Raw genomic sequence first — 13,130 nt, 5'->3', positions numbered from 1 at the left:
AAAAATATTACAAATTAAATAAGAAATATGAAAAATCAATTAAGTAGTATGAAAAGAGAGCAAAATAGGTAATGTTTATGGGTTGGTTCATTTTCAATTCGGAAATGTGATGATGGAAGGGAAGGAGCTGTTCCCAAAATGTGAGTGTGCCTTCAGGCTCCTGTACCTCCTCGCTGATGGTGGTAATAAGAAGAGAACATGCCTGGGTGATTTGGTGGGGCGGGAGTGGGGGGGATGGTTCTTAATGATAGATGCCACCTTTTTGAGGCATCACCTTGTGAAGATGTCCTCAGTGCTTTGGAGACTAGTGCCCATGATAGATCTGACTGAGTTTGCAACCTTCTGCAACTTCTTCTGATCCTCTGCAGTGGCCTCGCCATACCAGGTGGTGATGCAGCCAGTTAGAATGCCAGTCATGGTACATCTGTAGAAATTTGCTCATCTTCGATGACATATCAAATCTCAAATTCCTCGTAATTACATCAATATTTTGAGCCCAGGTTAGATCTTCAGATATGTTGATGCATTGGAACTTGAAACTGCTCACCCTTTCCACTGCTGACCCCTCGAAGAGGACTGGAGTCTGTTCCCTCAACTTCCCCTTCCTGAAGTCCACAACTAATTCCTTGGTCAACCAGCTGATCGATCTCACTCCAATACGCCTCCTTGTCACCATCTGCGATTCTGCCAACAACTGTTGCATCATCTGCAAATTTATAGATGGCGTTCGAGCTGTGTCTAGCCACACAGTCATGTTTATAGGGAGCACAGAGCAGGGTGCTAAGCACACATCCTTGTGGTGCACTGGTGTTGATTGTCAATGAGGAGGTGACGTTGTTTCCATTCCACAGAGACTCTGATAAGGTCAAGGATCCGATTGCAGAGGGAGGCACAGGGGCCCAGGTTTTGAGGCTTATTGATTAGTGCTGAGGGGATAATGGTGTTGAACACTGATTTGTAATCAACGAGCAGCAGCCTAGCGTACGTTTTGCTGTTGTCCAGGTGGTCCAAGGTTGAGTGGGGAGCCAGTGAGACTGCATAAGTTGTAGGCAGCTTGTAGCGTGTCCAGGTCCTTGTTTACGCATCTCAAAGATGGGTCACTCAAAGACCTTGGAAAGGAAGGAGTTGATTATATGCAATAGGAATCAAAAACATTGCCAGGATAGAGAGGTTTTAAGAGCTGCGTGGGTTGCAGTGCCCAAGCAAAGTAGTCTGATCCTATTTAAACACTATAAATTCCCTTTGTAATTCACTTGCTGTTGTTGTTCAGCCATCACCCCTCAGTTTACAGGCTTGCATTGGCTCATGTACTGTTAAAATTATCCTTGTTTCTGCTTAAATTCTTCCATGCACATCCTTGTTTCTTTATTTTGACAGGGTCCTGTAAATTCCCACAGCATTGAGATACTGATTCTTTAATCTTGGTCTCTTAAGCCCCTCCAGATTTAAATAACACACACAAGATGTTGGAGGAATTCTGCAAGTCAGGTCACATCTATGGAAGGGTATAAACCGTTGCCGTTTTGGACTGAGATCTTTCAGCAGGACTGAAAAGGAAGGCTGCAGAAGCCAAAACAAGAAGATGGGGGAGGGGAATTTAATTAGTCTGTCAATTGCAAGACACACAAAATGCTGGAGGAGCTCAGCAGGTCAGGCAGTATCTGTGGAAATTAACAAACTGTTGACATTTTGGGCCAGGACCCTAGTTCAGGACTGAGAAGAAAGGGGAAGAAGCCAGAATAAAATGGTGGGGGGAGGGGAAGGAGGCTAACTGGAAGGTGGTAGGTGAAGCTAGGTGGGTGGGAAAGGTCAAGGGCTGAAGAAGGAGGAGTCTGATGGGAGAGGGAAAAGGACCATAGGAGAAAGGGAAGGAGGAGGGGACGTGGGGGAAGTGATAGGCAGATGAGAAGAGGTAAAAGGCCAGAGGATGATTCTACCAGTTGCCATGCCCAGTCTTCTGTAACTTGTCATTTGCCAAGTCTTCAGTCAAACACAAGATTTATTCCTAAAGTACTCCTAAAAGCTGCCCCATATGATAATGTGCCTGAATATCTCCTATTCTGGCTTGGAATTATTTTTGATGTTTTTTCTTTGTGTCTTAAAATGTAAAATTAATGCAAAATGTGAAATGTTGTGTTGAACACTCCACTTCCAGTCTTAACTGGGTTTCCCAGCATTGTGCTGGAAATCACTTCCCTCGTTCTGTGACAAGAAGAATTGAAGATTCTGTTCATTTCAATAAGTATTCACCGCTTTTGAATTAAGAGGCTTAAGTTACCTCCTAGTGTGTTTTTAATTATTTTCAAAATTTTATTCTGTTATATCATTTGCATTTATGTTAATAGTTTTTAAATGTTTTCAGAGTTTAGGGACATCAAAAGAATACATTTTTATTAGGAAGCAGGGTTTTTTTTCCTTCGCAGTGCCATTGGAGGGCTTGGCACCTGACTGAGATGCAGAAGGTCAGCAAGGTGAGCCCTCCATCTCTGGCTCAGCAAGGTGAGCCCTCCATCTCTGGCCAAGTTCTGGTTGTTCAACTGGTCCAGGAGGACTTGGCCTTGGCACTGCTCTGTCTTTGGGTTAATTTATGATTCCTGCATCACAAGGCATTATGGAAGGATCAGGGCTGTTAACTACAAGTAGTGTCATTATGTCAGCAGTTTATAGACTTCTGACTGCTCCTTTGAGTGAGTGTGTGTGTGTGTGTGTGTTTTGAGGCTCACAGTCTGTTTCATCATTCCAGAAATCAAGTATACTGACTCGAGCCGGAGAACAATACAAACGGAGCCAGTCGATGAAATCCTACCCATCGAGTGAGCTGAGGAATGTTTGTGATGAACTGGTGAACACGGAGGTTGCTGAGGATGGAGAGGACATTCTGCAGCAAATGCTGGAGCGAAGGTTGGTGTTGTTCATTCTTCTATTCGTTTCTTTTGGTGTGCCCTGTCTCACTATAGTCAAATGAAATCACTTAAATATTTAGATTAGTAGATTTCTGGGTCATTGGCCAACTACTGACAATACTACTCCTTCAGAGCACAGAGTTATGATATCTGGAGAATTAATTTCTTTCTGCAGTGCATGTCTGTAATATATCTTGGAAGTTGAAAACAAACATGATCTTTTAACTGTTTTAGAAAATTATAGCGGGGTGACATTTTAATTATGGTGAGTGGCAGGCCACTGGTGATGTTTAGGGGAAGCTGTCAACTCTAAAGTGTCTACCAGAGATTGAGCCTTGCCTTTGCACATGCACACAGGGGTTAGTTCCTTTACCGGGCTGCAGTCCCTGGCTCTGCTAGATGCAGAAGTATTGAGTGATAATATAAGTGAGAAGTGCTAGGTGGACATCTTTCACCTTTGCTCTAATGTGATGCCATCTTTTAACATCAACTGAACTGTCTGGTAGTTCATGACCATCTAAAGAGAAACATTCTTTAAGTAGTGGACTCTGGATCACACCATGGGCTATTTTGGAATTTCATACCAGGAATTTTTGATACAGGGAAACATTTCTGGAATGTTTGAGCTCCTTTGTTTGAGATGAATCAGATAATTTCACACCATGCCCTGTGACATTCTTTTTAACCATTATCTAGTTCAACTACCAGAACGTGTTTCAACGGTTTGTAACTGTCCTGTTCAACCTTATTTGTGTGCTCACTCAGTTACTGACAGCCCTCCTTTTTGCACAGACATGCTCCTTATCCAAATCTTTACCCTGACCAGTCTCCCAGTGAGGACTGGACAATGGAGGAGCGCTTTCGACCTTTAACTTTTCATGGCCTTATTCTGAGATCGCAGCTGGTTACCTTGCTAGTACGTGGAGTGTGCTACTCAGAGACCCATTCAGTAAGTGCTGGGCAAAATGTTGCCTTTCTGTTTAATAAAACACTTGAATTTTAATAACTATTTAAAACTATTTCATACTTTCATAGAATGTTTTGTGCACAGGAGCATCTCCGTGAGTTAGAAGTGACCAGTTTATTGGACTAATATGCAGTAGGTTTGATAGTTAGTTTGCATTGCCTTGAAATTGTATTAAGATGGTCGTTAAAGAGCAATATGGTATGCTAACTGGTGAAGGGGAAGGAGAAGGCAAATGTAGAATTTTAAAGGGGTAATATTAAGCATGCACTTAACATTAACCCTTTAAATGGGCAGCTCAGTAGCGTAGCAGTTAGCCTAATGCTATTGCAGTGTCAGTGAACTGGGTTCAGTTCCTGTCGCTGTGTGTAAGGAATGTGTATGTTCTCCCAGGAATGCGTGGGTTTCCTCTGGGTCCTTCCATGTTCCAAAGACATACTGGTTAGTGGGCTAATTGGCCACATGGTTGTAATTGGGTGGTGCTCGCTTCTTGGGCCAGAACGGCTTGTTACCGTGTTGTATCTCTAAAATAAAATAAAAATAAAGTGCAGGAAAATACCTAAAGACCGCAAACTCCATGAGTGGTACTGAAATAATAAAAAAATAAAATCCAAGTGTAGAGGAGCAAACAGAATGTGCAATGTTTAACTGTATGGCACAGAATACAATGGAAAGGTGGATTGATTAAATGGTGCAATGTTCTCCTAGGGTTGATGAAATGAAGCCTTATCTCTGGGGTCACAGGTCTGTATGAAATGTTTTGTGCCTCAGAGAGAGCTATCTACAAAGTAAACCAAGAGGATAAGATAGTTTAGCACTTGGAACTTAAAAGTCAGAAATAAGCCAATGCACTGCAAGCAGTCAGCAATAAATGAAAAAACGGGTAAATTTTGGACCCATCTCTTGAGCCATTTATACAGAATTATCTCTAGCAATTAAGGGAAAAGAAATACAGTGTCTGCCTTAATATCTGCAGCAAAAGTGTTGAAATGAGATTTGTTCTAGTAAGATGACTAAAGTATATACAAAAAGCCCTTTTCATCCCTAATTAAATGTTCTAGTCTTCTCCTTTACTCATTTTCTTGGTTACTGTCTCAATCTTCCTCACTCTGCCTTTCAGAGTTCAACACAGCCACGGTTATCGTACTCTGAGATGACTGAAGATTATCCTCGGTACCCTGATGTTCATGACCTCGATCTGACCCTCCTCAATCCACGTATGATTGTGGTAGGTGTTTGTTCATGTTGGAGTTCCAAAATAAATCAGTGACCAGCATCTGTCTGTGTCCTGGAAGATTTACTTCATGCAGCAATGCCAGGAGCATAATTAGATTAGTTGCTTCATAAGGTCTTTTGGTCAATGTGTGCTCAGTTTACTTTCCTGTACATTTTACTTACTTGAATATTTGTATTGGTTTAGTTAGTCATTGGCAGATCTGACTAAAGCCCACAGTTAGGGACTAATTTCCACACTATTTGAAGTACATGTAAAGTTAATATTTAGCTTCTCACATCCATCAATGATGTTAAAAGCCTCCTCCTTCCCCCCTGCTCCCTTAGATCCATCAATGTGCAAAATGCTCAGACAGATTGAAACCACCTGGATATCTATGTCCCAGCCTTCTCTGCGTTTAGTCCATTGGTCCAAGGTACCCCCTGTCTTAGCTTTGAAACAACCACCTGTTCCGATCTCTATTTTTAATCAACAGTTGACATTTTACAAGGGTGGCCCCTATCCTTCATAAACCTGAGTTCAATTAACCTCTCCTGCCTGCTTTCCTAACTAAGTTTGTGGTGGTCACTCTGTCTTTGTTTAGCACTACCCTCCTTCATTCTAACAGGAATTCTGCATTTGCTCTCTTTAGAGCGCCTGCACTTTGTGCCCCACTTTTGGTCACTGTCTTCAGTTATTTAGTTCTAGAATTTCAATCAAACCTATTCACTTTTCTCTTCTCATTTAAGATTCTCATTAACTTTGTGTCAAGTTCATAATCTCCTTTTCTTTTAGGTCCAATGGCTGTTATTTAAAAAAAAAATCAAATTCCTGGAAGTACTTGAGTCTTCTACAAAGTTAAGGGTGCTTTGTAACTGCAGTTCTTAAGATTTTTTTAAAATTAGGATTTTATTTATGGACTAGGACAGAAAACAAGTGGGTTTAATCTGGGAGATCTGCTTTAATTTGTTGCCAGTGACAGTAACCTTGACGGGTAGGACCTTTCAAATCATTAAATAGAAAACTCTATGTAAATAAGCTGAGTAACTGGTATCTCCTTGGTTAATGAGGCCCTCCAATGGTTGGAGTCAACCATGGACATGGAGTCTTGGCTGACCACCTTGTCACCGTCAGTCAAGCCAGGGCACCGTGATTAATGAAAATTTGATTACAGAGCATAACCTGTATTTAATTTAGATCTTTTGGTTTGGGAGATGTCCATCCCACCATCGTAAACAGCTGTCCTGCACTTATAAACCTCCTCTCCTGATGCATTATTTAATGTAACCTGGGTCAGACAAATGTGGCTTGTGGTTCATTTGGTTTTCATGTTATTCGATCGGAGTCCAAGACTGTGTACTTAGGCGCATAGATCTCTGTTATCAGAATGCAATTAATTATTGCATCCTCTAGCCAGAAAATGAAAATCAATTGAGCTCATTCAAAGCTATTTTAAATGGAATATATATGATATATAACAGAGTAGCAAGCTCATTAGAAACAGAAATAAGAATATTTGAATATCTGGACCCCTGTGCACTACTTTAAACTGTATCAACGCATGTTTAGCACATATAGAGGATGAGTTAACTAATTGAAGAATTTTTTCCCATTTTTCAATCGGTACAGTAATACAGTTCTCTTTCCCAATCAGTTTTAATTTTATTAGATATATCAGGACATAAATTCATAATTATATTAATAATTGCTACAACACCTTTCTGAAAAAGATTTAAATCTAAAAATTTTCCCAAAATATCCATTGGATATAAATGTGGAAAATTAGGAGAAACAGTAATTTAAAAGTTTCTAACCTGTAAATATCTAAAAAAGTGAAATCTAGGTAAATTATATTTATTAGATAGCTGTACAAAGGACATAAAACAATTATCCAAAAATAAATCACAAAATTGCACTATGCCTTTGATTTTCCAATCTAAATAAGCTTGATCCATAGTGGAAGGTTGAAAAAAGAAATTAGATATAATAGGACTTGCTAAAATAAATTGGTTCAACCCAAAAAATTTTTGAAATTGAAACCATGTATGTAAAGTATGTTTAACTATGGGGTTATTCATTTGTTTATACAATTTAGAAGGAGTAAAAGGAAGCAAAGTCCCTAAAACAGAACCCAGTGAAAACCCTTGTAAAGAATTGCATTCAAGATTTACCCAATGTGGACTTGAAGTTACATCCAAGTCCCATAACCAAAATTTTAAGTATCGAATGTTAATTGCCCAATAGTAAAATCTAAAATTCGGGATTGCTAAACCACCCCCCCTTTTTTTAGATTTCTGTAAATGCCTTTTACCTAACCCAAGGTTTTTGCTCTGCCATATATATGAGGACATTTTTGAATCAACATTATCAAAAAAAAGATTTTGGAATAAAAATTGGTACTGATTGAAATACATATAAAAAATTTAGGCAAAATAATCATCTTGATAGCATTGATCTGACCTATCAGTGACAGAGACATTGGTGACCATTTAGTAAACAAAAATTTAATCTGGTCAATTAAAGGTAAAAAATTAGCTTTAAATAAATATTTATGCTTTTTCGTGATTTTAACCCCTAAATATATGAAAGAGTCAGTAACCAATTTAAATGGTAAACATCCATAAATAGAAACCTGATTATTTAGGGGAAATAATTCACTCTTATTAAGGTTCAAGAAAAATTACTCCTATTAAGGTTCAAGAAAAATTACTAAATTGAGCCAACAAAGATAAAATAACAGGAATTGATTTCTCCTGATCAGAGATATATAATAACAAATCATCTGCACATAATGATAATTTATGTATTTCATTTCCACGAGTCTCGGATAGCAATTGCTAAAGGTTCAAGTGCAATATTAAATAATAAAGGACTAAGAGGGCATCCTTGCCTAGTACCACAAGATAAACAAAAAAAGGGAGAACTTTGATTATTAGTACAAACTGAAGCTACAGGCTGTCGGAAGCAGGTCGTTGGGTGACAGTCAGAGGGGGGAAAGCGAAGGTGAGCAGACAGGTAGTGCAGAGCACCCCTGTAGCCATTTCCCTGAATAATAAGTTTACCATCCTGAATACTGTTGGTGGGGACGACCAACCAGGTGTGAGCCACAGTGGCAGGGCCTCCGGCACTGAGTCTGACCCTGTGGTGCAGAAGGGTGGGATGGAGAAGAGGAGAGCTGTTGTCATTGGAGACTCTATAGTCAGGGGAGCAGACAGGAGGTTTTGTGGACGTGAGAAGGACACCCGCATGGTTTGTTGCCTCCCGGGTGCCAGGGTCCGGGATGTCTCTGACCTGGTGCACAACATCCTGGTACGAGAGGGAAAGCAACCAGAAGTCGTGATACATGTTGGGACCAACGACATAGGCAGGAAGAGGGATGAGGTCCTGAAGTGTGAGTTTCGGGAACTAGGCAGAAGGCTGAAGAACAGGACCTCAAGGGTGACGTTCTCAGGATTGCTGCCAGTGCTACGTGATAGTGATGGTAAGAATTGGAGGAGATGGCAGTTAAATGCGTGGCTGAGGAGTTGGTGCAGGGAGCAGGGTTTTAGATTTTTAGATCATTGGGATCTCTTCTGGGGAAGGTGGGACCTGTACAGGTTGGATGGGTTGCACCTGAACTCGAGGGGGAGCAATATCCTTGCAGGTAGGTTTGCTAGCATGGTTTGGGAGGGTTTAAACTAATTTGCGAGGGGGATGGGACCCAGAGCGATAGAGCAGTGAAAGAAGTGCATGGAGTAAAGCCAGATCTAACATACAGAGAGGCTTTGAGGAAAGAGAAGCAGAATAAACGGTGTAAAGACAGTAAGGTAGAAGGGCTGAAATGTGTGTACCTCAATGCAAGAAGCATCAGGAACAAAGGTGATGAACTGAGAGCTTGGATACATACATGGAATTATGATGTAGTGGCCATTACAGAGACTTGGCTGGCACCATGGCAGGGATGGATTCTCAATATTCCTGGATTTCAGTGCTTTAAAAGGGATAGAGAGGGCGGAAAAAGGGGAGGAGGGGTGGCATTACTGGTCAGGGATACTATTACAGCTACAGAAAGGGTGGGTAATGTAGCAGGATCCTCTTTTGAGTCAATATGGGTGGAAGTCAGGAACAGGAAGGGAGCAGTTACTCTACTGGGGGTTTTCTATAGGCCCCCTGGTAGCAGCAGAGATACAGAGGAGCAGATTGGGAGGCAGATTTTGGAAAGGTGCCAGAATAACAGGGTTGTTATCATGGGTGACTTTAACTTCCCTAATATTGATTGGCACCTGATTAGTTCCAAGGGTTTAGATGGGGCAGAGTTTGTTAATTGTGTCCCAGGACGGATTCCTGTCACGGTATGTGGACAGGCCGACTAGGGAGAATGCCATACTAGATCTAGTACTAGGTAATGAACCGGGTCAGGTCACAGATCTCTCAGTGGGTGAGCATCTGGGGGACAGTGACCACTGCTCCCTGGCCTTTATAATTATCATGGAAAAGGATAGAATCAAAGAGGACAGGGAAAATTTTTAATTGGGGAAAGGCAAATTATGAGGCTATAAGGCTAGAACTTGCGGGTGTGAATTGGGATGATGTTTTTGCAGGGAAATGTACTATGGACATGTGGTCGATGTTTAGAGATCTCTTGCAGGATGTAAGGGATAAATTTGTCCCGGTGAGGAAGATGAAGAATGGTAGGGTGAAGGAACCATGGGTGACAAGTGAGGTGGAAAATCTAGTCAGGTAGAAGAAGGCAGCATACAAGAGGTTTAGGAAGCAAGGATCAGATGGGTCTATTGAGGAATATAGGGTAGCAAGAAAGGAGCTTAAGAAGGGGCTGAGAAGAGCAAGAAGGGGGCATGAGAAGGCCTTGGCGAGTAGGGTAAAGGAAAACCCCAAGGCATTCCTCAATTATGTGAAGAAAGAAAGGATGACAGGAGTGAAGATAGGACCGATTACAGATAAAGGTGGGAAGATATGCCTGGAGGCTGTGGAAGTGAGCGAGGTCCTCAATGAATACTTCTCTTCGGTATTCACCAATGAGAGGGAACTTGATGATGGTGAGGACAATATGAGTGAGGTTGGTGTTCTGGAGCATGTTGATATTAAGGGAGAGGAGGTGTTGGAGTTGTTAAAATACATTAGAACAGATAAGTCCCCGGGACCTGATGTAATATTCCCCAGGCTGCTCCACGAGGCGAGAGAAGAGATTGCTGAGCCTCTGGCTAGGATCTTTATGTCCTCGTTGTCCACGGGAATGGTACCGGAGGATTGGAGGGAGGCGAATGTTGTTCCCTTGTTCAAAAAAGGTAGTAGGGATAGTCCGGGTAATTATAGACCAGTGAGCCTTACGTCTGTGCTGGGAATGCTGTTGGAAAAGATTCTTAGAGATAGGATCTAAAGGCATTTAGAGAATCATGGTCTGATCAGGGACAGTCAACATGGCTTTGTGAAGGGCAGATCGTGTCTAACAAGCCTGATAGAGTTCTTTGAGGAGGTGACCAGGCATATAGATGAGGGTAGTGCAGTGGATGTGATCTATATGGATTTTAGTAAGGCATTTGACAAGGTTCCACACGGTAGGCTTATTCAGAAAGTTAGAAGGCATGGGATCCAGGGAAGTTTGGCCAGGTGGATTCAGAATTGGCTTGCCTGCAGAAAGCAGAGGGTCGTGGTGGAGGGAGTACATTCAGATTGGAGGATTATGACTAGTGGTGTCCCACAAGGATCTGTTCTGGGACCTCTACTTTTCATGATTTTTATTAACAACCTGGATGTGGGGGTAGAAGGGTGGGTTGGCAAGTTTGCAGACGACACAAAGGTTGGTGGTGTTGTAGATAGTGTAGAGGATTGTCAAAGATTGCAGAGAGACATTGATAGGATGCAGAAGTGGGCTGAGAAGTGGCAGATGGAGTTCAACCTGGAGAAGTGTGAGGTGGTACACTTTGGAAGGACAAACTCCAAGGCAGAGTACAAAGTAAATGGCAGGATACTTGATAGTGTGGAGGAGCAGAGGGATCTTGGGGTACATGTCCACAGATCCCTGAAAGTTGCCTCACAGGTGGATAGGGTAGTTAAGAAAGCTTATGGGATGTTAGCTTTCATAAGTCGAGGGATAGAATTTAAGAGTCGCGATGTAATGATGCAGCTCTATGAAACTCTGGTTAGGCCACACTTGGAGTACTGTGTCCAGTTCTGGTCACCTCACTATAGGAAGGATGTGGAAGCATTGGAAAGGATACAGAGGAGATTTACCAGGATGCTGCCTGGTTTAGAAAGTATGCATTATGATCAGAGATGAAGGGAGCTAGGGCTTTACTCTTTGGAGAGGAGGAGGGTGAGAGGAGACATGATAGAGGTGTACAAGATAATAAGAGGAATAGACAGAGTGGATAGCCAGCGCCTCTTCCCCAGGGCACTACTGCTCAATACAAGAGGACATGGCTTTCAGGTAAGGGGTGGGAAGTTCAAGGGGGATATTAGAGGAAGGTTTTTTACTCAGAGAGTGGTTGGTGCGTGGAATGCACTGCCTGAGTCAGTGGTGGAGGCAGATACACTAGTGAAGTTTAAGAGACTATTGGACAGGTATATGGAGGAATCTAAGGTGGGGGCTTATATGGAAGGCAGGGTTTGAGGGTCGACACAACATTGTGGGCCGAAGGGCCTGTATTGTGCTGTACTGTTCTATGTTCTACAACAATTTAATCCAGGATATAAATGTCGAACTAAAATTGAATTTCTCAAACACACTAAATAAATATGGCCATTCAACTCTATCAAAAGCTTTCTCAGCATCTAACGAAATAATACGTCCCGGAGTGTTAAGTGGAGGGGTATAAACAATATTCATTAACCTCCTGATATTAAAAGATGAATAACGGTTTTTAATAAATCCTGTTTGGTTCACAGAGATAATTTGAGGTAATACCTTCCCTAGACTAGCGGCTAAAATTTTTGAAAAAATTTTTGAATCTACATTCAAAAGAGATATCGGTCTATATGATGCACTATCAGTAGGATCTTTATTCTTTTTAAGAAGTAAAAAAATAGAAGCTTCATAAAACAATTGTGGTAATTTACCTAAACTGATTGCTTCTTTGAATATTCTAGACAACCAGGGAGAGAGAATAGAGGAAAAAGACTTAAAAAATTCCACTGTAAAACCATCCGGACCAGGTGCCTTACTGGAATTCATTGATGAGATTACAGCTGTTATTTCGTCCTCTGTAATAGGTGTTTCTAATGTTAAACAGTCTTCGGGTGATAATTTCGGAAAATTCAATTTTCTTAGAAAATCATGCATGATGTTAAAATCATGAGGAAAGTCAGAATGATATAAAGAGGTATAAAATTCTTGAAAGGTTTTGTTGATCTCGTCATGATCAACTGTCAGAGTATCATCATATTTACGGATCTTAGTAATTTGACCTTTAACCGAAGTAGATTTCAATTGATTGGCTAATAATTTACCCGATTTATCACTATGAATATAAAACTCACTTCTGGTTTTCATTAATTGATTTTCGATCAAGGACGTTAATAGTAAACTATGTTCCATTTGGAGTTCAACTCTCTGTTTATAAAGCTCCTAGTTGTGATCTTGTAGAGAGAGCTGAAAGAAGGGGTGGTTTGATCAACAATAGAACTGTTCAGATGCAGTCTGCCTAGTAATACCAAAGAGCTTGGGATGTGGCTTTTTCTCTGAGACCCAGTATGCATTGATAGGGCTGATTTGCTTATTCAGGAGCAGGGATTAGCCCAAATCCTGTGTTGTGTTTTTCAGTCTTTGCAGTCCCTGCTTAAATTGTGCAAATACTGCCCGAAGTTTTAATACTCCTTGTGACCTGAGTAGGTAGGACACCATTGGCACTAGTAGCTGTAGTTACTATTTCACTTCAAACCAACACTGGTGCTGATATACAGGATCTGCATTCATGTAAAACCTTCACAACCTTGAGACGTTGGGTTTTTCATTGCGATTGTTGGAGTAATGCCATCATTTTAACATAGTCATCGAACACTACAGAATGGGACCCTTCGATCCATCCAGTCTGGGTCAAACTCTTAATATGCC

The 13,130-nt window shown here is 41.2% G+C and overlaps 1 protein-coding gene across 1 annotated transcript in view; it reads left to right on the top strand.

Annotated features, from left to right (window-relative positions):
* clcn6 (chloride channel 6) overlaps positions 1–13,130 on the top strand; it is a 69,428-nt gene that overhangs the window by 51,370 nt on the left and 4,928 nt on the right. The window contains exons 19-21 of the mRNA XM_063032970.1: positions 2,744–2,901; positions 3,696–3,852; positions 4,988–5,095. Of these exons, the coding sequence (XP_062889040.1) occupies positions 2,744–2,901; positions 3,696–3,852; positions 4,988–5,095 (423 nt within the window). The remainder of the gene's footprint in view (positions 1–2,743; positions 2,902–3,695; positions 3,853–4,987; positions 5,096–13,130) is intronic.

The sequence above is a fragment of the Mobula hypostoma genome, chromosome 25 (assembly GCF_963921235.1).
Source record: "Mobula hypostoma chromosome 25, sMobHyp1.1, whole genome shotgun sequence".
Classification (NCBI taxonomy): Eukaryota; Metazoa; Chordata; class Chondrichthyes; order Myliobatiformes; family Myliobatidae; genus Mobula; species Mobula hypostoma.
The sequence above is the reverse complement of the archived record's forward strand: the minus strand, read 5'-3'. Positions and strand labels throughout refer to the sequence as shown.